Source organism: Penicillium subrubescens (genome assembly GCF_028828155.1).
Source record: "Penicillium subrubescens strain IBT 31985 chromosome Unknown utg000004l_segment0_segment0, whole genome shotgun sequence".
NCBI lineage: Eukaryota > Fungi > Ascomycota > Eurotiomycetes > Eurotiales > Aspergillaceae > Penicillium > Penicillium subrubescens.
In genome coordinates, this window is record NW_026643154.1 from 3,127,786 (window position 1) to 3,150,311 (window position 22,526).

The window sequence follows — 22,526 nt, forward strand, 5'->3', positions numbered from 1 at the left end:
TTCCCTTTTCCAACGCGGTCAGCGGTATCAGATCCTCCCGGCGCATTGCCAAGATGGCATCTTGATGTCGCGTATCTTCTAAGGCTTGACAGATGCGAGTATATTTGAGGACTTTATCAAACAGCTTCATTGTGGTAGATGGCCGGAGGAGCCAAAATCCGTCCTCATTATGCACAACGCGTCTTTTCACCGTAGTGAACGAATAGGGTAACTATGTTCAACGCCAGTGTCAAGTTGCCGCACCTACCACCATACCCACCCGACCTAAACCCGATCGCAAAGTTCTTTGTGGAGCTCAAAGCCTTCTCACGACGGAGTTGGCAACATTAAGGTCAAGATTTCAAAGATTTGATGACGTCGGGGCGAAGAGAGAAAGGGCAGAGGGTCATTTCCGGCATGCAAAAATTGCGGTCGAAGAGTCATCAAATTAGAATTATATGCCGAGTAGCAAGTTTTGACTATTATACAGCTCAGGAAACTTTCATTGATCTAAGACTCGTGTATGAGATAACATAGAATAACGTGTAGAAGCTCAAGACCCCCTGCTGATATGTTTTATCACCAGAAGCGCATCATGTTTTTCCTCTTTTTCCTCTTTTCCCTCTTTTCCCTCGGAACGTTGCAAGCTATTTGTGTTCCACAACCCGGAGCCACATTTAGCATAATGCTCATGACGTAATGTACACAGGGCCATTTAACTACACCGAATTCATAGGCGGTGGTGGGGCTCAGAAAAGTGAGTGAGTGTGAGTTGGTGAAGCTGGTTTGCATGTAGTTATATCCAGATCCAAGCCGGGACTTGCTATTGCTCTCTCCCTGTGCGATCGTCAAATACGGTTGTCCAGACTGTGAGTTCACTTACGAATTGGCATACTGGTTGGATAAAACGGATCCGCTAACACGTTATCCATCCTAACCGACCATGTATACCCTTTGAGATTAGATACAGATATATGTAGCCCCAAACAAAAGGTACAAGCAGCCAGCAGAAGACTTCATATAAGGGGCTGGACAAGCACCCAGTAAGAAGAGGGTCCGGTAGCCCATAGTTGATTCAACACTAACGAATCAATATCTACCAGATCCGCGAAGGGGACAACATGAGCACCCACAACCCAATGGGCCCAAGAGCATGGATCCCTACCCTGGGTATAGAGGCCCAGGGTCTTCACAATAGTAGCCCATCCGGGAGAAATAAAAAAAGTCGCTGGTTCAGTTCAGGTTTAACTTGTGAAATACCCCCATATATTTGGCCACAAGAGAGTTCTTCAATTGTTTATATTCCACATAGGAGCGAGCCATTGGTTTCTGCAGCTCTTCCTTTGTCCCAATTTTCACTGTCCTTGGTGCAGGAATAACCAAGACGAGGCCAGACAGTTGGAATGGCCACTGTGAATCCATTTTCCGTGGTCACTCTGACCAGGATCAGGTCACGGCCACCAAAAAAGGTCGAGTTGGGGGAGAGAGACACGAGTGGAAAGGGTAAGAAGGGAAGGAAAGTTTAGCCGGGGGGCCACGTCAGCGCTTCAGGACGTTCATGTGAAGAATAGAGGTCCTTCAGGCGTTCAGGGCACGGCCCCTGAAGGGGCTGAAGAGTAAAGCGGCAAAAGCATCAAACCCAATGAATTCTATGTCATTGACCAAAGATAAAAAAACATACAACAGCCAGGATTCGCATGTGGTCACCCACCATACTACTAACTGGCCGGCGTGTGGCTTAAGTACGGCTGAGCGGACGGGAAGCCCTGTTCTCCACACCCTATGGTCGTATGTGCTGTACAATATATGAAAAGTGGTATACAAAAGGATCTCGCCTAGGTGAGGAATATTTAGACGCCACTCTAGCGGCACGCGGACAGGGCTAAGTAAGGTAAGTGCGTAAAAGATAGCGTGAGAGGCTAGGCAAGAGAGGGGCTCTCTATAGAGAACCTCATACATACTATATACCCTCAGAAGGATTTTAGTATCAGGGGCTTATCTAGATCGCATCTGCCTTGTGCGCTTTCGTGAAATCTTACCTTCGGAAAGGTACTGCATTTTAGAGGCAAAGAAAAATGAGAATCTTGGAAAGTTTACTGCAGAACTAGCTAGGAAACAGTGAAGACAGCTTGATGGACAAAGAAGCCTGGTAGAAGATGCGTGAGGCCAGATGTGTTACTACCTCGCAGGATTTCAAAAAAATAAAAAATAAAAAATAAACCCCCGATGCCCCTTGAAGGGTGTCTCCTAGAATACCAGCCATCTGCTCCACTGACCTGGATCATACACCACTATCAGGTTATAGCTTGCTAGTTCCAACCGGGCTTGGCATGGGGAATTTGGAGATATCGTCACTGGCGCTTACTAGCCCTGAGTGACCGATTTCCCGAGCAATCTCTGGGAAGCATTTTGCATCAAGGAGAGCCAGTTTCCAACAAGAATTGTGCGCCTGGAAAACAGTTCCTATCGACAGACTCGCCCAGTGACTCGAGCAACGTAATTGTGTTGGAGCCCGGTGAGTGACAAGACTCAGTAAGTCACTACGGGACACGAGTTGGCGTTAGCAGATAAGCCCATTACCATCAAGGCAGGTCTCTCCGACATTAGGGTTGTAAAGTAGGTACCTCGTAACCATCCGGACAGGACTATGGTATGGAAGTAACAGCCCTAGCTTACCCCGCAAACCCCACCCCGACCAAGACGAACCAACCAGAGTAATTTCGCATACTACATACACGAGGCTTTAGTGTCGATAGACACGGAAAGTCCCACTTCGAGGTCTTCCACTAGTTATCTAGGGTATCAGACCTCGTAACTCGGACTCGAATCCCATAGTAGTAGTACATCGAACTCCTCACATATACTGTGCTCTAGCCATAGTTGCATGTAGATGTCTGGTTGAGTTAGGAGATATCATCTTGCATGTAATCATGTCGCTGGCGTTTGATGAAGCTAGATAGTAACTGCTTGCCACCGATATCTCGTCGTAAACATATGTTCCTAGAGAATAATACGTACTACCAGGGGCTCGAAATCGATTTGGTTCAAATTCGTCGACACTCCTGGATTCTACTTCCTTAGCACGAGCATTGATCTCGAACAGTCAATAGTAACGCGTGGTCGTTTAAAATGAAATTGAGGCACACTGCCAGTTGAAAGGCAGTTCCAAGATACTTTCCGATCCTTAGATTCAATCTGTCCGCCTCAATTGACTAGAGGCTTATTGGATTTGAAGAAACTACTGGTATATCACCGATTTCATCCAAACCTAAACTTTCCTTCATCACGAATGCTGTAGTATCGTTCGAGGTTGCAAAGGCCCACCTTGAAATGGAACTCATACTCTCGGAATTTGCATTGACATGCACGCACCTCCGGGCCACGAGCCTCTAGAGTGGGTCAGGGAGAGCTAGTCTATAGATATGCAGGGGTCGTGGAGGATGCGAGGGTAGCCTTCCATCAGGAAGCTAGTGCTTTCCAAGTCATGCCAATTGGGATTCTGGGCGCTCTTCACAGATTTGTCAATAGTTCCCGACAACTTACATCTCTTGACTGTACGCAAATAATGAGTTGCCTCTACTGAGTGGGAATTAGGTGATTCGGGTGATGACGGGGTGGCGTAAGATATGTCTGGGGTAGGAAGGAAAATTGGCAGTGGATCATGGGCCAGTTTCCTAGCAAGAAAAACGGCTGTCAAAGAGTAGCGACTAAACCTACTGGAGATACGCCGTGGAAACGTGCCGGGTCACTGAATATACCCCCTAAACGAAATTGTGGACAACTATCGGATACAGTTGCCCCAGATAACAAGGTCTCGCACCCCCTGGCTTGCCCGAAGAGAGCCGCCACAAAAGCCAAGCAGCCCGAGGAATTTGGGGAATGCGGGGGTGCAACCTATCATCCGATTTATGGCTGAACTATATGCTTTGTTATCTTTCTGTACGACGGAGACAGTTGCTGAATCAAGGGATGCAGCCACACCTTATTTCGATAGGATCTCTCGAGAAACATATATATCCCCACCTCTACTAGCCCATGAACATGAAAAACCACCTTTTCCTTACAAAATACTTCGTCATCAGTATTCTCAATCGTTTCTCAATATTTGAGCCATTGGGATAAATATCCATCATCGACATGCTCGATTTAAAAGGGTCCTCCGAAACAGGCTGGGAAGACCAGACCGCTGTCAAGCATGAAGACAATACCCTCCAGCCAACAGAAAGTCTGGCCGAACCCCAGATCGCAGAGATGGAGGAGAACAGGAACGGAAAATTCCACCGTTCCTTCTCCCCGCGCCAAGTCCATGTGAGACATCAGTGAAGCGTGTGCAATTCCAGACAAGAACCTTACTCATCATCTGACAGGTGATCTCCCTTGGATCAAACATCGGCAGTGGAGTTTTCATTGCGACTGGTAAAGCTCTGGCAACTGGTGGACCAGGTAACATGATAATTGCATATACACTGGTCTGCACTTGTGTCTGGGGTGTTTTGCAGTCGCTTTCTGAGATGACTATCGCCTTTCCTGTTTCTGGGAATTATATCGACTATGCCGATCGTTGGGTTGATCCGGCGTTGGCTTTTGGGGCTGGTTTTGCGGAATGGCTTGGTTAGTTTGTTTGGAGTACCTCATTTTATGATTCTTTCTGCATGCTAACTTGCAACCCAGGTTGGACGTCAATTGTAGCGGCCGAAGCTGGATTCTTCAGTGTTCTTATCTCGTACTGGGCTGGAGACTCTTTTCCTATGGCTGCAACTAGTAAGTTCACCACACTTCTCTCATTATGCGGAAAGATCCCGATTAACTTTGCGATAAAGTCACCCTTTTCTGCGCCGCGACTCTGGCCATCTTTCTCCTTCCAAACAGAGCTTTTGCCTGGTTCGAATATGTGACCTCTCTCATCAAAATCTTGATCTTCCTAATCATCATCATCCTTTCTCTGGCCCTTATTCTAGGCGCTGGGCCGAAGGGCTATATACACCGCGGGGAATCATGGACAGAATTCAACCCGTTCCTAAATGGCTTTGCAGTAAGTTGGGTGTGCTAACTCCTACAAGCCCTCGCTTTGAAGCTAATTGACCTAGGGATTCTCAACGTGCGCCTTGCTTGCCACATGGGCTGTCGGTGACCAAGTTTTCATCGGAATTATGGCCGGTGAAGCTGAGAGTCCACGATTCTCAATGGCTCACGCAACAAAGTTGGTCCCGGCTCGAGTGAACTTTATCTACATTACCAGCGTGATTTTTGTGACGATTCTGGTGCCTTCCAATGATCCACGGCTACTAGGTGCAAGTGCAGTTGCCGCTTCGCCGTTTATCATCGCGGTTGAAGATGCCGGTATTCCTGGAATTGGATCTCTGTTGAATGCCGGAATGATGTTTGGAGTTCTTGCCATTGCTGCGGAATCCGTCTACCTCTCTTCACGGGTTTTGAGAACCATGGCGCATCAGAAGTTGATTCCGGAGCGTCTTGCCGGGGTGGATGATAAGGGGCGCCCGAGATTGGCCTTGATTATTACTTCTGTCGTCGCTGTCATGTTGGCTTATATCCAACTTTCAGGTAAGGATCAACATTGACTTCTTGTCGAATCTTTGTGGGAATGAGGCTGATTTCAAATAGCTGGGGGCTTGACGGTTTTAAATTGGCTCGTCTCAATCACGAGCGCCTCATTCTTCACCAATTGGATCATTATTTCGATTACCAATTGGCGATTCCATCTCGCGCTGAAAGCGCAGAATGACCCGCTATTTAACGAGGTATACGCTTGGAAGTCTTCGCTGTGGCCACTTGCACCAGCTTGGCTGATGTTGATCTCCCTGTTGTTGCTGGTGTGCTGTATTTATGCCGGTGCCCAACCTACTGTGAGTTGTCCACACTGTCTTCATTCATGACCCTGTGGCCGGGAAGAACATTCACTCAAACTTTACCACACCAGGGCGGCGCTCCTTTTTCAGCGAACAACTTTTTCCAATACACAATCGGACTTATTCTCATCATCGTCGCCACCGCTGGGTACAAGATTGTCTTCAGAACGCCGTGGAGAGATACAAAGACGGCAGACTGCATTTCTGGTCGTCGGACCCTGAGTTCTGATGAGCTAGCTATGCTGGACAAGTACTATAATCAGCCTGCGTGGAGGAGATTCTTCACTTACCTTCAGCTGTGGTAGTGACCGTTTTCGGCTCTGTCACAGGTAAGGAGATGGTTGATTCAACTTCAGATTTTACATTTATGGATGATGCACAGACATATTGATAAACCCGAGTTCCTCTGTCATAGCCTTGGGTCTTGAGTATCAAGATAAAATAAGATCTCAGTTGAGGTTTGCTCGATTTTTCGAGACAAAACGCGGTACTCACACTGCAATAACCAGTACCACGTCTTTAAAGTAGATTATAATGCTAAACCTTCTACGTGATTACTTACAGAAAGGACCATGGACAATAGCATTGCCGATCTGATTTGTAGCTTGTCATATCACGTGATATTTATTGTACAGACAATCATGTACGCCCTGAAAGTTTTAGGCTATAGTCCGCAGTCAGATCTACACTTTCATTCATAAATCATACCAATTCAACACTCAAATACTCCAGTATCCACGATCTACTGACCACCAACACGAGCCAAATACGCCTCCCATCCCTGCTTCTGATACTGCTTAGCAGCCTCAACCGGATCGGGCGCCGCATAAATGCCCCGTCCCGCAATAATAAAGTCTGCACCTCGCCCAACAGCCGACTTTGGCGTCTGATACTGCTGCCCCAACTTGTCCCCCTTCGACTCAAGATTAACACCCGTGGTAAAAACAACAAAATCCTCACCCTCCGCCGGCGCAACACTACTCTCGACCTCACCAAGCGCCCTCGTCGCCACAAAGCCCAGCACAAAGCTGTGATACTTGCGCGCATAGTCGACCGAGGCGGATGTATACGCGCCCGTCGCGAGGGAACCCTTACTGGTCATCTCGGCGAGGATGAGGAGGCCGCGGTCGCTGCCGTAGGGGAAGTCGGGGGATTGGGCGGTTTGGGCGAGGGCTTCGACGATGCCTTCACCTGGCAGGACGGAGCAGTTGATGATGTGGGACCATTCGGAGATGCGGAGGGTGCCGTTGTGGTATTGCTTTTGGACTGTGTTGCCGATGTCGATGAATTTGCGGTCTTCAAAGATGAGGAAGTTGTGCTTTTCGGCGAGGGTTCTGAGGCCGGTGATTGTTTCTTCGCTGAAGTCGGAGAGGATGTCGATGTGGGTTTTGATTACGGCGATGTAGGGGCCCAGACCTGTAGAGAAGAGGAGGGATGTTAGACTAGGGCTTGGGTTTGGGGAGTTGGAGGGGTCAGACGTACGATCGGCCAGATCAAGGAGCTCCTTAGTGGTTGTCACGTCGGCGGAGACGGTCACATTACTCTTCTTGGCTTCGGCGACTTGGAAGAGTCGGCGAGCCAGAGGGTTGGGGTGGCTTTCAGCGCGGACGGCGTAGGTCAATTGCGACTTGGACGACATGATGGCGGGGTTGGCGGGGGAGACGATAAGTTGAGAGGAGGGGTTGTAGATCTTGGGTTGGTGAAAAGCGATTGAGAGTGCTGGTTTCTTCTGATAGCAGTTGTTTTAATGCAACTGCTTAGCCCAAGACTTCAATTGATCACAATTCTGAACGAGTCAAAAGAAAAAGAAGTGCATCACGCATCCTCAACGGCGGGAACTTTTTTGAAATGCGCCACTGTGGAGTCATTCATCAGCCACAACCCCAGAACTACGTGGCTGGTGCTCTCGCAGTGTAGTCCATAGAATGAAACAAATCATTAAGTTCATTGTAGCACCCAGACACGGGCAAGATAAATATTATATTAGACAGGGAACAAAAAGAATCATATCCCAAGGTCTAGTACGAGATCAAATTCCTCCCCACACCAAAAACACTCAATCCCCACAACGCCGCCTGCGCAAACCAGAAGAATCCACCCAACATCCGGCCCTTACCCTGCGGCTTGCCCGAGTACACATACCCGTACATGTACAGGGCGCGCAGCACCGCCCAAACGGCACCGATACCCGCCGCCAATTGGGGGTACTTCAGGCCCGCGACGAGGGTGAAGAGCATTGTCTGGGGGGCGTTCTCGAGGAAGTTGGAGTGGGCGCGTTGGGCGCAGTTGAATTGTTCGGCTTTGGCCTGTGATTGCGGGGGGAAAAAGGTGTTAGTTAATTAATTGCGATTGGGAAGGGAAGGGAAGTGGAGGGTTGGTTGGTGACTTACGTTCTCCTTGCATTGCTCAACGGTGGCATAGCTGTGCGGGTAAGGCACTTTGGCGGGCTTGCGCAGGCCGGTGGTGACGAAGCCGTGGATGAAGCCAAGGACGGGGATGACGCCCAGGGCGACGCCAATGACGGCGCTGGAGGGGGAAAGAGTGTCAGCGTAAGCAGTTCTATGTTCAGGATGAGGGTATAGTATACCCGAGTACACTAAATGCTTGGTTTGGGGGTACCTGCGAATAGGATTGGATGACAGGGGTAAATGGAGTACTGGTACTCACCCGTAGTTCTCGGGGATAGTGATCTGGACCATGACGGATGATGTCTGGAAGTGTAGTTGATAGTTGATAGGTGGCTGATAAGAAGGAATTGGCAAATAATCAACAGCGATGGCGCGTTCGGCTCTTTATAGTAAGTACGGAGTACAGTAGCAGTCAAGGGGTGAAACAAACAAGTGTTATGATTTTGGTGGAAGGTCCGGGAATAGGGTACATGTGCTGGTCCGGCCGGGGAAATGAATCTGTCCGACCCGCCTCCACAAGTAGAGCCGGTTTTCTCTTTGTTGCGATGCGATTCGATGCAAGCTGGATTTTATGATTATTATTCTACTGTACAAATGATCGACGGATGAAATAAGTTAGGTTTGAGTTTGGTAAATATTAGTCAACAGTAATTGGAATGTTCAATTGGCTTGCAGGGACGTGTCCTTTTATGCCGGCTGGAGATGGTTCCGGTTGCTGCGTACATACAAACGGGGCCTTTCAAGGACCCTCTTGACAGTCCGACGGCGTTCCATAGCTAAATTTGACCGTTCGAAATAGTCCCCACACGGGGTCTAGTCCTCGGATAAACATCGTGGAAGAGCAGGTGCCAATATATCTACGTCATTAAAAAGGCACAGTCACTCGGCACGGAGTGCTTCCGAGTGTCTGCATGAACGGGAATATCTCACAGAGATTGATTTGGGGCACTGCCACATAGTTTCTCAACCAAACGTCCAGTAACACCGATTTTAGAGTGTCAAAGTACGAAGCAACAGAGCAACGATGAATGCAAAATCTAGTTCATAATATCAACCCCTGACATCAACGCTGCACACCCCTCCTTGAAAAATTTCCCCCGTTATTCTCATCGCCTGCAAATTGGAGCTTCCAAAGCAAGGCCAAAACACAGCTTAAACGCGCATTCGACTGACACTGCCATACTTGGCCTGCCAAGCGAAGAAATACAGCAGCGCTCCCAGCGGCTGCCCGACCAGACAGAAACTCACCCAGAAGATGCAGTTACCAATCGTTTTGCCTTGGGGACCGCGCATCTTCTCAAGTGGTGCTGTAAGGGTGATGAGGGGCAGTTGGAACATCATGCCGAAGAAAGCAACGCCTGTTTTCTATTAGCGAATATCCCATGCGACGTAATGTCATCTCGAGGGAAACGAAGAACGTACCGATAAAGTTATGAGTGGGAATGCCCACCAACATTTCATGAAGAATGGCAGACAGGCCAAAGACCATGCCACTCGCCGCCAAGGGACTCCAGCCTCGACCAACGAGCGGCGAGTAGACATGCCGCTTCATAAACAGATAGACCGGCCGATTCCACGACCGCCAGTACACGCCCAGACTGGAACTATTCCACCAGTCGGTATAGAACTCACGGTCCCCGAATTGCATCACTTCAGCCAGGGCATTCAGCAGAGCCTGGAACAGAGCGAAGAATCCGGCCAACCAGATGATCAACGAAATGGTGGAAAGCTTCATGACACGCTCCAGGATAGACGCAATATCCATGACGGCGATTTTGTCAATGGAATTGCGCAGTACGGGGGCCGCATACTGTGCCGAGAGAAGCCAGATGAATACGGCGAGTCCGAAGAATTCCGCCAACCGCTTTGCGACAAAGGACCAGCGGATGGAGGTAGTGCGCGGGTAGACGGGTTGGTAGACTAGGGTCGGGGCCATCCAGAAATAGGCCAGGTTCTTGAGCGTCACGTTCCGGGGATAAGGGCATGTCGCGTAGATCTCTGGTAGACCTGGGTCGGCGGAGGGATTGAGGAAGGCGAGGCGGAGGTCACGGTTGGTGAATGCATAGGAGCAGTTCTTGAGCCACACGATGATCGCGTGTAACTGGCAAAGTGTCCCGATACCGGGGTGGTGGATATGAAAGTACACTACGAAGCTGGTCAGGGCTAGGCATATGGTCGCATTCACAGTGTGCAGTAGAGCCGTGTAGCGCCAGGTCGATCGGAAGACCTGTTGGTCACGCTCCTTTTCTTCGGCGGTCTTTTTCTGGTGGCCAACAGTCTGCTTTGCGGCACCTGCTGCAGAGAGTTCGATGGCATAGGCCAGGAAAAGGTGGCATGGCACGAGGGCAAACAGGATTGATCCGAGAACGACATCCTGCTTCCGATAGTCATGGCATTTGATGCAGATCAGGACGCCGTACTAGTAGATTACACCGTTAGAAACCAATCGTCTCAATTGACATGCGAGTACTTTTGCACCAGGGTCTGAGCGAGAACACACTTTCATAAAATTTTCAATGATCAATCGAAGATTCATGGCCACTGCCCCGCCGTATCAGTTATCACATGCTAATTTGATTCCAACGGGAGTCCGCGATGCCTACCAAGTACTAGAACCATCAGATTCCTGAATCCCAGAAAACTGGGAGTAACATCCGCATCGCGACTGAGACTCGAGTGTCGTAGCTGTGCGTGGTAGGCTGCGACATGGCGGTACTTGCTACGACGTTTCTTGCCTTTGGACGCGGGCGCGGGAGCAGACGCCGAGGCCGAGTCGGGTTCGGTCTCAGTGATGCCATGTCCCGGAGCAGCACTGGAATGCTCATGAGCAGTGGTCACCGCCTCAGTCTGCGAGGCCATGTTCAACACCTCGATGAGACTCGGATCGGAACTGGTGAATTGTTTAAAAAGGAAAAGAGAGAATGAGAGTCGAGACCAAGCTAAACGGAGAGAGGAAAGCTAATTTGACTTGTTCGAGGCTCTAGCGGGCGAACCGGGAGCAATGCGCCAAGCACAAGTCCTAGGGCGAGCAAGTCGATGCAACGTCCTTAGTTTGGGATCAACATAACGAAGAAGAAGGGGAGAGATAAGCAGAATGCTAGTAGGGTAATTTAAACTCGGGTTCAATCAAACTAAGATATAATCAAACTCGCCATGAGCCTGGCTGGCAGAATGAGAAGAATGATGAATCAAGGAACAATCAGAGAGGCGCCATAAGATAAAACGGTCTCCAGTCTCCGTCTTCCCGCCAATCACCGCCTCCGGCAGCTCCTCAAGGAGAGGCCCAGCCCTGCCAGAGCTCCAAACTTCTCCTCCCAACACTTTCATCTTCTCCAATGATAATGCGATCTGGAAGCTACCCTGCTGAACACTAAACGCTCGGATTCCTCTTATTCTCCCTTCATGCATTGATTGCGCAGCTTCCCCTCCCAACCCCACCAGGCGACCCCGGCACGACACATTTACAAAAATAGGTCCTCCCGATGGCCTACTACGACGAACATGGGGGTGATGGCCCTGGGAGGTTTACAAAGAATTTCGATGGCCCCGCTGGACCTCGTCGGCCAAGTATGTCTACGATGATGCACTGGGTGCCATCTCACCTTCCTCTGAGGGTGTCTCACCCGACGCGACGGCCCCGACTGACTCGATTGCGCTCGCAGGATTGGTAACAGATTATGGCTCCTCGATGGTACAGTGGATGCGCACGCGACGACCGCGATACCGCGGCGAGCATCGCATGGAGATGGAGCGCCCCAGTGCGAGTTTCACAGTCGATGTGAGTGTGTCGCGTGAGAAATGTGTTTTGTACTGCGCTGGTCGTGGCAGAGACTGACGGTGATCGCGTTTCTGCGCTACAGATGCTTCCACCCATGGCGCGCACTTATTCCCCGGCCGACACGATACCCGTCCGACATTTGCACCAGTCTATTGGAAAATCCAAGAAGCCTATCGTCGTGGTACGATGGACGCCTGAAGGGAGACGGTTGTTGACGGGTGGACACACCGGAGAATTTATGCTTTGGAACGGGACGGCCTTTAATTTCGAGACGGTCATGGATGTAAGTGATACAAAGGGAGGAGATGGTGGAGATGGTGGAGATGATTTTGCTAATCGTCTGGATAAACACAGGCGCACTACGATCAAGTCCAGGCAGGTGTCACATCTCTCGCCTGGTCTCATAGCCACGAGTGGTTGATTTCAGGCGGACAAAGAGGTGACATCAAATACTGGCGACCGAACTTCAACAACGTCGAAACAATCGACGATGCACACCACGATGCAGTCCGGGACTTGGCCTGGGCTCCCAGCGATACCAAATTCCTCTCTGCCTCCGACGACACAACCCTCAAGATCTTCGATTTCACATCTCGAACCTGTGACACCGTTCTCTCCGGCCACAACTGGGACGTCAAGTCCTGCGATTGGCATCCAACAAAGGGACTACTGGTCTCGGGCTCAAAGGATCACCAGGTGAAATTCTGGGATCCACGCACGGCGAGGTGTCTGACTACACTCCACAGCCACAAGAACACGGTCACTTCGACGCGATTCTCCCGCGTGAATAATAACCTGCTTGCCACTTCGTCGCGGGACCAGACCGCGCGGGTATTCGATTTGCGCATGATGCGGGATATTTGCATTCTACGTGGACACGAGAAGCCTGTCTCGTCTCTGACGTGGCATCCCATCCACAGCAACCTGATCTCTACCGGAGCCGAGGACGGCTCTTTATACCACTATTTGCTCGACGAGCCAAACCTGCCGGCTGGTCATGTTCCTACCGTGGCTCCATACGACAGCCCCGACCCGGCCAATACGCCCCCGCAGGTAATCTTCCCAGCCCATCGCGTGCAATATGCTCATGGTGCTACAATTTGGTCGTTGGACTGGCATCCACTCGGCCATATTCTTGCCTCTGGATCCAAGGATAACTTCACTCGATTCTGGTCTCGGGCTAGACCCGGCGAAACTAGCTATATGAAAGACCGATTCCACATCGGCGAAGAAGCAGCGGAAGCCCAGGGCACCTGGAGCCGTGGATTCGGTCGTAGACAGATGCGCGAGGAAGAGGAGCAAGAAATGCAGGACGAGGCCGAGAGTCTGGTTGACCAGCGACGTCCTGGCCCGCCTACACTACCCGGCATCCAAGCCGGTGGTACCCCCCAGCCCGATGGCCCAGGGTTCCTTCCTGGTATCGGTGGTGCACAACCGCCTCCTCCACCCGGACTCCCTGGCATGGGTGGGATGAACCCTGACCGGTTGGCCGCCATCATGTCCTCTCAACCTCCCCCTCCACCTCAATCACTTCCCCCACCAAATCAGCCCATCCCCGGATTCCCCATGCTTCCCGGCATGGGTGCTGCGCCACCTATGAATATGGATCTGGCACAGTTGCAGAAACAACTCGCCTCTCAGGGATATCCCATGCCCCCGAACATGCCCATGCCGCCTGGCTTTGGCGGGTTACCTGGTCTGCAGGGTGGTGGAATGCCCGATGGTGGTCGGCGATGAGAGCGCACAAGGGAAGAATCATCACGGGGGTTGTATTTTATGTGCATGTCGAATCTGGATATCGCGGGACCGGCGTAACGGACAAATAAGGCATCTGATAGCCATCGTTATTTGGGGGGCCGGCGCTCTTCTGCGAATATCAATTCTTTGGTCTATCATATCGAGATGGAAAACATTAATCAATTTCCCGAGTCGGGTGAGTGGATAAGCTGTGCGGTGCTGGTGATCATGTTCCCGGACTTGTTTTAGTGGCATCAGACCAGGGGTCGTAGATAGTGTGTTGGATGTTGGAGTGTGTAGACAATGCTTCGGATGTTCTCTCAAAGTCCACCCTGCATCGGATAACTCGTCACAATGAGAACCATCACATTGACGCCGCCCCAAATCATAGGCAGGAAAGTCGACATTCGGAAATTGCCCGATTCGTACACAGAACCAAGTCTAGCAACACCGATAATCAGTAAACACAAATCCAATGCAGCTCAGATCAAACCACAGGAGCCCCAGGATCAAAATACTCACACAAGCCCAACAATACTCCCCGCCAGCAATGCCTCCAACCCCGCAACAACACTATACAACAACGGAACCAGCCAAATGACACTCCAATTCCGGCAGTGTGTTAGAACCGCGCATCCCGCGACGGTGAGATGTGTCGCGCCGTAGAAGATCAATGTCCAGTAAAGTGTGAAGCGCCAGATATCGGTCGTGTAGTAGAGGTAGTACGCCTCTTTGTGATGGGATGGGAGTGGGTCGTATAGTGATGGGAATTTGGGGGTTTGATAGTTGATCGGGACGCGGAAGTCGGCCATGAGGGTGATGCTGCGGTGCCGGAGCGGCTGTGGCGTTGGATTTAAAGGATCAGAGCATCGTTGTTTTGGTGCTGGAGAGGTTATGTTAGCTGCGAGGTGGTTTGGTGTTTATTGTCTGAAGCTAGAGCCTCCCTATCGGACTTGGGCTCCTGCTGTTGCTGGCAAATGACGATGCTTGTTTGCATTGTTTGACAACTCCGGACCTCGGCTGCGGATGGGGTCAGGCTGCCCAGGGTCTGGGGTCTCCGCGGTCTCACATCCCATCTCTCTCCATTCTACTTTCACACCTTCCATGTAGATCTGTGGGCATTGCCTATCCAAGTTAGGAGGTCTGCAAAAGCCATGGCGACAGAAAGATCTCTTGCCGCGCTCCTGCGCTCGCTACAATCAACGTCCAGTTTCGCGGATGCTTCGGGGTAAGTGGCGCCATTCACGCATCTGTTCGGGTATCACCGATCATCGACATCGACGTCGCCGGCTAACTAACATTCATGACTATTTTCAGTCTCCTCCCCACGGCCACCAGTTTCTTATCTATCCTCGGAAACCCATTGAATCTGAGTCTTCTTGCGTCGCAGTTACTCTCCGCCCCGGCGCTGTGGAATCACCCCGTCGATCTGTTCGCCTGTCGCAAGATCCTGAGTGTCTTCAACACAGCCGCCATCGCAGTTTTGCAGAATGATACCACGGAAGAAGCCCAGATCCCGCACGGCGCGGGCCGTAATCGCCGAATCGAACGTGAAGCATGGGTCAAAGCCATTGCTGAGGGCGCAGATGATAAGTCTCCGCGCTGGAGACACATGCTTCTACTCGGCGGAATCCTGCTCGGCTTCGAGGGACAGAATCGACAGGGTCTGCCGCGACATATTCGGACAAAATTGGAGTCTGCTTTGACGACGGCTGCGCAATTGGCTTTGGAGGAATTGGATCCCGAGGCTGGCATTGACGGATACTGCATCACCATGGTGCTCAACTATACCTTTGAGCTTTTGTCGGATGCAAACAGGAGTAAACTGGACTATGACCGCTTACTACCTATTATGGTACGATCGGTGTTCCATTCCCCCGAGGGCTTGGAGGGTGGATACTTCTTGGGCGCCATCGATAAAGATGTTGTCGAGGCGCCGGGGAAGAAGTTCTGCTGGGCACCTAATTCTGCGACATTTGGATATGTGACTGCAGTCGCTGGGCGGCCTTTGGTCGGTGCGCTGGGCCCGCTATCCAGGTTAGTTGCACATGCCGTTGAGAACGTGCGGGATCCGAAACTCGTTGCGCAGTCGGTGGATTACATGGCCGATTTTGTGCGGACGCTTATGGTTCAGTGGCGCCAAAATAAGCTGTCCGAGGTTGATGTTGCCGAGGAGACCGAGTTCTTGGATGCGGAGTCCTTGAAGACTACGATTCCGGCTTTGTGGACGCTTCTTCGGAATTGCATGTACTCGGTGGTTATCGTTCTTCGTGCTGTGCTGGGTAGAACGATCAATGATCCGGCTCTTGCTACTGGCAGTAGTATGTTTGTCCTAATTTTCGTCTAATTGCGATATACTGACCTTGTGTGAAATTATAGGTGCGCCATATCTTTGCATGCAGTCTCTCCATATCCTTCGCAACCTATACTTTATTTCTTCTCGAGCGGGCCAAACTGGATCTTCCCAGCTGAACTTTGTGTTCCTCGCGGCCATAGATATTCTTTCTCAATATCCTGATTTGGCAGAGAACTTCCTACGCAGCATCAAGCCTAGCGATATTGGCCAAATTCCTGATCACCCCGTGGAGCGATGTCTGGATTTGTTCTTTTTGAACACTGCAGAGCATTTCCCCGTGATCTTGACCCCTGAAGCTAGCGAAGAACTGCTCCTTTCAGCTGCTTTCCCGTACCTCGCAGCCGGTGCCAACAGCCTTCTCCTTGAAATCTTCGAGGCAGCTCACAGCTTGACACTGGTCGTCTTTGCTATTCCCCACAACGCAGAACTAGCCGCCAAGCATCTCCCCTTCTATATCGAGAACCTCTTTGCAGTAAGTCATCTCGCTACACCCTTTGACATTCAATCCTCAAATCTAACATTCCATACATCTAGGTATTCCCCGAAAACCTCTCAGCAAGACAATTCCGCCTCGCCTTCAAAACAGTAATCCAAGTCACAGCCCCTCCTTCGCCCCTAGCAAACAGCCAACCCCTCCTCCCCTCAATCCTCCTCGAAGTCGTCCGCGACCGCGCCCTAACCGCATCAACAACCCCAATCCCACCAAACACCCAAAACGGCTCCTCACCAGATCAAGCACCGCTCTCCGCCCAAGCCGTCCTCATCCTCGCCCTAATCGACTCACTCTCTTTCCTGCGCGTCGACGATTTGAAAGAGTGGCTCCCCCTCACTGCGCAATTGATCAATGCAATTCCTGATCGGGGTATGCGCCATGTCTGCGTTGATCGGTTCTGGAAGGCGTTGAGTGGTGGCGAGATGGATGTTGATCGGGCGCATTGCTGTGTTACTTGGTGGAGTACTAGGGGTGGGAGAGAGCTTGTGTTGTTTGGTGCTGAGTCTGGGGCTGGGGCGGGTGTGGGGGATGAGGGGGGGGCCGTTTATGAGTGGGGCTGTCGGGGCTGTTGCGCCGGAGAGTAAGTTGTGATGTGATGGTGCTGTGTGAAGGGTTGAGGATGGGATGAGGTAGATGGGGGTGAAAGGTGCGTTGCATTGTACGAGCGTTGATTGTGTTTATACTTTATATACCAGGACATATAAGTCCAAATTCTAGTGGCAACTTGCAAATAACCTTGAGTTGTGTGGATAGATAAAGGTTTATTCTAGGCTTTGATCATAAGTTCATGAAGTAGAGCCTTATCATCCATCAGTCCGTATATTTCGCAATCAACAAAGAAACATGTTTTTAGTCTCCCCGGAAATGTTTTTACACATCGAGTTTCGAGAATTTGATTCGGCATTGTGAAGGGTGGACCTGTGGATTTTATTGCTACCTTGGCTTTATCAGTCCAGCTTTTTTGCGCGCATATATCCCATAGCGCCCGACAAGATCGATTTCTAAGACTAGGCGCTACTTTATGTGCCGTTAGTAGCTCGGGTAATGGCATAATTGCCAGGCTGCGTACTTAGTCGACTACAATTGTTATGATTATATAAAGTTTCTCACCCACACCTCACCCAACCAATCCCCAAGTCCGTCGTATCTGGGGCTTTTTGCATACATACCTCCGAAGATTCTTCTAATCATATTGCAAGTGGGTAGGAATGCATTACGATAAACACTATAAGCTATATAATATAAAGCTACCGCGAAGAGGAGGTCCTAGCCATGCAAGTCGCCAGAAGAGCAGGCTTTCCGCTACCCAGGGTGATTTGGTATGGAGAGCATCCTGGCACACCACATGCGCCGGTTTCGATTTTGATGACCCGTGTTCCTAGTCGGGAGCTTGGCCAGGTTTATCAGATGTTGAGTAGTGAGGAGAAGAGGTCGACTGGGCGGGAGTTTAAGGGATATTTGAATGTGATGCGTGGATGGTCGAATCCATGCGGCGGAGATAGAATTTGATCTATAGTGGGGACGAGTATTAGGAGTATTCGCGTTCCTAATCATCTTGTGGGCCCGTTTGAATCTGAGGAGGAACTCAACGAATACCTTATACATCCTTCTTGGTCGGGAGGTTTTGAGTCTGAACTCGCGTATCAAGAAGCACTCGAGGTTGTGGGGAACATGAGGAATCTTCGACATCGTGTTGTTTTCACACACGGGGATCTTCAACATCATAATTATGGTATATGGTGGCTGGATCATGGGTTTTCTGGACTAGGAATCGGCAGGCTGGTATCCTGAGTATTGGGACTTTACAACCACGTTGAGGTTTACATCGAAGGATTTCTGGTGGTATCGGTTTATAATTGATCTTGGCGGTGGCGCATATCTGGAGGAATTGAAATGTGAACGTGCGCTGACAGCTTTGACGAGCCCTCCTACTACTGATGATGTCGAGGATTTTCGTCGACTTGATACTGATTGATATTTTCAAAGCAGAAATCTACTCGGGTGTTGTTTGTTGTTTCTGACTTTGGCAAGACGACTCTCGATAAGAGAGGTCATAATAACAAGTAGTGTATCCTCGAAAGTACAGTCTCAATATCAAGAGCCTCAACAAGGTTATCCTCTGCCAGCAATTTAGTCGATCATAGCAAACAAAGGTCATCACCAAATTAAAGGTCAAACAATCAACTCCCCCCCACCTCCCCCTGCGATAGCCTAGTTGGTATCCACCATAAATTGGTGAACCATTGGTGTGCCCTGGAGGATTGGGCAAGGAAGAAGAAAAATACTGGGCCAGTGTTGACGCTTCGAGCTCCACGCACGGCCGGGCACACCCCTAGGCGGGGGGAGTTTTTTTTTGGGATGTTTTTGGTAATATTATTTCTCTAATGGAATTATTTTATTTAGGTCGTTATGTTTGATTAATTTTAATTATTAATGGCCCTTTTGACGGTGTAAGAGGGTGTAAAGGGGGTGCTGTATAGTAGTTGCGGCACTGCGGTGGGATGGCGATGTTATCCGGTGTCCTGGGATAGCGAGGGAGTAACAGGACGAAGTATATAGGGAACCAGAAGGTTGGCGGTTCGATTCATGAAGGTGGGGAATTTATCATCTTCGTTTTTAGGTGGATTTTGCCTCGGGGCAGTTGGATATGATTCTCGAAATTACTGGTAGATGGGAATGTCTACAGAAGGTTCATTTTTCAACTGTTTATATGAGATTCGAGCAAGTAGCAAGGCCGAAATGACGCCGCAGTTGTCTCTAATTAGCGAATCAAGGGGATACCAACCGGGGTATCCTGTCGGTACTGAAGATATTCAGCGCCGAAGAATTGGATCAAAAACGATTCTTCTCCTAAAGGAGCAGACGAGTCAGTCAGTCAGGGAAGACAGTAAGCGCAACGAATTCACTGGGAGAACTCACGCTTAATACGAGTCGAAAAGAACCTCCACAGCACGAGGGTATATCCAACAAAGCACACCACATTCCCCAGTACCAACTGCGTTCCCAATCCCCACCAGAAGAAACCAAAGTAGCTGGGATGCCGAAGATATCCATACAACCCGGTCTTGACCAAGACATGACCCTCCTGGTGCTCCGACTGAACATGATGGTTGAAGTTACTCGCGGCCTGAGCCATAGCCATCGTCCTCACGATCTGACCCACGATTATCAAGACAAATCCAACCACCAGCAACAACGACACCGATGTTCCAAAGACCGGCACTGTGAACGAGAGCAACCGTCCCACCCGACTAGCCTCCGGCCAAAAGAAATGCGCCACGATACACTCCACAATGGCAGACCCGTGCGCCACGTTATATGCCCATCCATTCGAGGTGAGAAGGAATGCACCCACCGATGCATAGCGAGTGTTATACCGCGCCGTGACGTAATATTCAAGGAAATGGAAGAGGCTCAGCGCAGCGACGAAGAACGGTACGCGCCAGAACGGGGTCGGCGAGATCGTGGTTAGGAGGATTGTGAGGATGCTTGTTGCGCCGAGGGTGGTGCCCAGTAAGAAGGCGCGGAGGGAGATGCCTGATAGCGACTTTGTGCCATCGGGATAGTTAGATCGATCGAGGTCTGGCTGGGAGGAGGAGCTCGAGCTGGAGCTTGCGTTTGAGCCGCGGCGCTGGTTTGAGAAGGACGGGTGCCATTCGGAATCGGTGGTGTGTGCGAGACGCTCGATTGGCCAGGAGATGTTTGGGTCGCCGGGGGTAGCTTGAGAGCTGGAGGTTGTTGCGTCGGCCATTTTGAAGAGAGGGAATGAGGATTACTTGGAGCTCTGGCCCGGAATGTGGATGTGGGGGGTTGTAGGCGTGGTAATATACTCTGTTCCGTAGTGGCGAAGGAATAGGGGATGAATGTTTCAGGATGGAACGAACACGAGCGCGGCGGGGGTTGCCCTTTTAAAGAATGACTAGAGCATGTTTCATTGTGCTCGTGTTGGAGTTGTTGAAAGAGAGAGTGTGTGGCGGATTGAGAACAATCGATGGAGATTTGATTGTTGTCCTCCGCCGCACAGCTCCGCTTCCAACCAGAGCGGACATGGGCCGAGCTTCTACCAGTCTTAGCCTCTAGTCTCTCTTGCTTTTCGTTAACTCCGTCCCGTTGCCCCCCCATTTTCACCAGAATCACCCCCACTTGGCTCGGCTCAGGCCTTGCCTTATGTGGCCTGAGGAGACTGTTTCGACGACACGTTGAGACTTTCATAATACTGTACTGAGAACTCCAGCTTGCGATCAAAGATAAATTCGATATTTTGAGTTTCTAATCAGAACAATGGCGGAACTTACTGAACGCGAGAAGATGCTCCGAGGAGAGCTCTTTGTTTCCTTCACCCCGGACCTGATTGCCGCTCGGAATCGCTGCAAATATGCCTACACTCGATACAACAATGCCGGTGAAGTACCACGGAGACGTTTAGTCGAGCTCTGGAAAGAGTAAGTATGTACATCTGTCATATACACCCTCTTCTACCTTTCAGATACTATACAGAATATCTATCTAACCTTCTTGTTCTGTCAGTGTCATCGAGGACAAAACTCCTCTTCCACCACGACTGGATGACCCCGTGGCAGACGACGAGCTCTTCAAAGACGAGCCCTGGATTGAACCACCCGTCAAAGCAGACTATGGCTTCAACGTGATCATTGGCAAAAATGTATTCATCAACTCCAACTGTGTCATGATTGACAGCTTGCCCATTACGATTGGCTCCCGGACTCTGTTTGGGCCTAATGTGAGCTTGTTCGCGGGTACCCACCCTGTTGATCCGGCTGTGCGGAATGGCATGGAGGGTCCTGAGATGGGAGCTCCGATTACTATTGGTGAGGATTGTTGGATTGGGGGTAATGTTACTATCCTTCCGGGAGTGACGATTGGAAAGGGTTCGACTGTTGGTGCAGGCAGTGTGGTTACTAAGGTATGTTCTCTTTCTTGTATATCTTCTTTTGATCTCTATTTTCTATGCCTCTGCCCAGGCCGTAGAAGCCTAGTGGATGGATTTTGCTGTCGGATGGCTACCATTACATTACCTTTTTGCATGGTATAGTGTTTGCTGATCTGGTTTCCAAACAGGATGTGCCGCCCTTTCATGTAGTTGCTGGGAACCCGGCCAGGATTATTCGGAAGATTGAGACGACCATGAAAGAATAAAAGAACTATCTGGTATGTGCAAGAGATGTTGGAAAGAGAGAGAAGTCCAAGTCAAAAGCAAGATTGGATTCTTCGTAACGGGACGCTCTCTTGTACAGTATACCTTGGACTATGGTAACTATATTTTAAAGTTCCATCTATGCCATGCAGGCCTGGCCCAGTCAGCGATATAGATTTGATAAGCCTGATTTGAAAAAAAAAAATAAAAATAAAAGCTGTCTATAGCACCAGAATGAGTGTTACTGTACTTCTAGTACTGTCTAGAAGCATATGATGTGATAGTGTTTGCATATACTTCATGGTCATCCCACAGTGGGTTCCTGGCGACTCAGCTACGGACAATTTATGTTGTGTGCCTAGACCCGCTCCAAGTTACTGTAGGCAGTGTAGTGGTTAACCAGAACAAAGAAAATTACTATGCAGTAGATACTAAAAAAAGAAAAATTAAATGCAACTATGAAGTTCATAGCTACAGTAGGTACACTCAGGTAAATATTCTTGTCAAAGAATATCTGCACGGGGCTGATCCTGTTCATGAATCTCCACAGCACAACGTCACCGATCCCCAATCGGCAGTCATCTCTCGCGTCCCCCAAAAAAGCTGTCGATCGCCGGATCACTGAATCTCTCCCCCGCCAAAACACGCCTCATCTTCCTCTCATCCTACACACACATTTCTCCGGTACTTCCTCGCAAACGTCTCTCTCTTACCACCACTTACTTACCTCACCTCTCTCCCACCAGATGCCCG

General features: G+C 50.1%; 10 protein-coding genes across 10 annotated transcripts; 5 read left to right on the forward strand and 5 right to left on the reverse strand.

Annotated features, from left to right (window-relative positions):
- Positions 1-4,116: 4,116 nt before the first annotated feature.
- Positions 4,117-6,151, forward strand: N7473_006162 (uncharacterized protein; the record flags this gene model as incomplete). The annotated part of the gene is made up of 7 exons (XM_057152102.1): positions 4,117-4,287; positions 4,347-4,590; positions 4,651-4,740; positions 4,800-5,011; positions 5,067-5,541; positions 5,602-5,843; positions 5,918-6,151. 7 exons carry the CDS (start codon positions 4,117-4,119, stop codon positions 6,149-6,151), a joined length of 1,668 nt encoding a protein of 555 aa, XP_057009907.1.
- A 437-nt stretch (positions 6,152-6,588) lies between these two features.
- pyrG (orotidine-5'-phosphate decarboxylase pyrG) lies at positions 6,589-7,485 on the reverse strand (the record flags this gene model as incomplete). The annotated part of the gene is made up of 2 exons (XM_057152103.1): positions 6,589-7,262; positions 7,329-7,485. 2 exons carry the CDS (start codon positions 7,483-7,485, stop codon positions 6,589-6,591), a joined length of 831 nt encoding a protein of 276 aa, XP_057009908.1.
- A 379-nt stretch (positions 7,486-7,864) lies between these two features.
- On the reverse strand, positions 7,865-8,545 carry N7473_006164 (MAPEG family protein; the record flags this gene model as incomplete). Its single annotated transcript, XM_057152104.1, has 3 exons — positions 7,865-8,152; positions 8,237-8,372; positions 8,514-8,545. 3 exons carry the CDS (start codon positions 8,543-8,545, stop codon positions 7,865-7,867), a joined length of 456 nt encoding a protein of 151 aa, XP_057009909.1.
- An 861-nt stretch (positions 8,546-9,406) lies between these two features.
- N7473_006165 (putative diacylglycerol O-acyltransferase (DgaT)) lies at positions 9,407-11,113 on the reverse strand (the record flags this gene model as incomplete). The annotated part of the gene is made up of 4 exons (XM_057152105.1): positions 9,407-9,612; positions 9,677-10,673; positions 10,755-10,795; positions 10,858-11,113. 4 exons carry the CDS (start codon positions 11,111-11,113, stop codon positions 9,407-9,409), a joined length of 1,500 nt encoding a protein of 499 aa, XP_057009910.1.
- A 623-nt stretch (positions 11,114-11,736) lies between these two features.
- Positions 11,737-13,769, forward strand: N7473_006166 (WD40 repeat domain-containing protein; the record flags this gene model as incomplete). Its single annotated transcript, XM_057152106.1, has 4 exons — positions 11,737-11,821; positions 11,917-12,032; positions 12,115-12,315; positions 12,387-13,769. 4 exons carry the CDS (start codon positions 11,737-11,739, stop codon positions 13,767-13,769), a joined length of 1,785 nt encoding a protein of 594 aa, XP_057009911.1.
- Positions 13,770-14,089: 320 nt separating this feature from the next.
- Positions 14,090-14,581, reverse strand: N7473_006167 (uncharacterized protein; the record flags this gene model as incomplete). Its single annotated transcript, XM_057152107.1, has 2 exons — positions 14,090-14,210; positions 14,292-14,581. 2 exons carry the CDS (start codon positions 14,579-14,581, stop codon positions 14,090-14,092), a joined length of 411 nt encoding a protein of 136 aa, XP_057009912.1.
- Positions 14,582-14,923: 342 nt separating this feature from the next.
- On the forward strand, positions 14,924-17,202 carry pex8 (putative peroxisomal membrane protein Pex17; the record flags this gene model as incomplete). Its single annotated transcript, XM_057152108.1, has 4 exons — positions 14,924-14,997; positions 15,087-16,090; positions 16,149-16,597; positions 16,660-17,202. The coding sequence occupies 4 exons, from the start codon at positions 14,924-14,926 to the stop codon at positions 17,200-17,202; spliced, it is 2,070 nt and encodes a 689-aa protein (XP_057009913.1).
- A 688-nt stretch (positions 17,203-17,890) lies between these two features.
- Positions 17,891-18,593, forward strand: N7473_006169 (uncharacterized protein; the record flags this gene model as incomplete). Its single annotated transcript, XM_057152109.1, has 3 exons — positions 17,891-18,089; positions 18,135-18,350; positions 18,397-18,593. The coding sequence occupies 3 exons, from the start codon at positions 17,891-17,893 to the stop codon at positions 18,591-18,593; spliced, it is 612 nt and encodes a 203-aa protein (XP_057009914.1).
- Positions 18,594-19,292: 699 nt separating this feature from the next.
- On the reverse strand, positions 19,293-20,609 carry N7473_006170 (protein-S-isoprenylcysteine carboxyl O-methyltransferase). Its single transcript, XM_057152110.1, has 2 exons — positions 19,538-20,609; positions 19,293-19,468 (listed from the first exon to the last, which is right to left on the reverse strand). Exons 1-2 carry the CDS (start codon positions 20,367-20,369, stop codon positions 19,380-19,382), a joined length of 921 nt encoding a protein of 306 aa, XP_057009915.1. The 5' UTR covers positions 20,370-20,609; the 3' UTR covers positions 19,293-19,379.
- A 290-nt stretch (positions 20,610-20,899) lies between these two features.
- On the forward strand, positions 20,900-21,775 carry N7473_006171 (sugar O-acetyltransferase; the record flags this gene model as incomplete). The annotated part of the gene is made up of 3 exons (XM_057152111.1): positions 20,900-21,060; positions 21,146-21,542; positions 21,698-21,775. 3 exons carry the CDS (start codon positions 20,900-20,902, stop codon positions 21,773-21,775), a joined length of 636 nt encoding a protein of 211 aa, XP_057009916.1.
- Positions 21,776-22,526: the final 751 nt, after the last annotated feature.

Bases quoted from the DNA above. Each gene is read 5' to 3' on its own strand.
- N7473_006170 (XM_057152110.1), bottom strand. From the start codon at position 20,369: ATGGCCGACGCAACAACCTCCAGCTCTCAAGCTACCCCCGGCGACCCA. The intron at 19,469-19,537 runs GTGAGTTCTCCC...CTGCTCCTTTAG, and splicing joins CTTTTCGACTCGTATTAAGC to GAGAAGAATCGTTTTTGATC.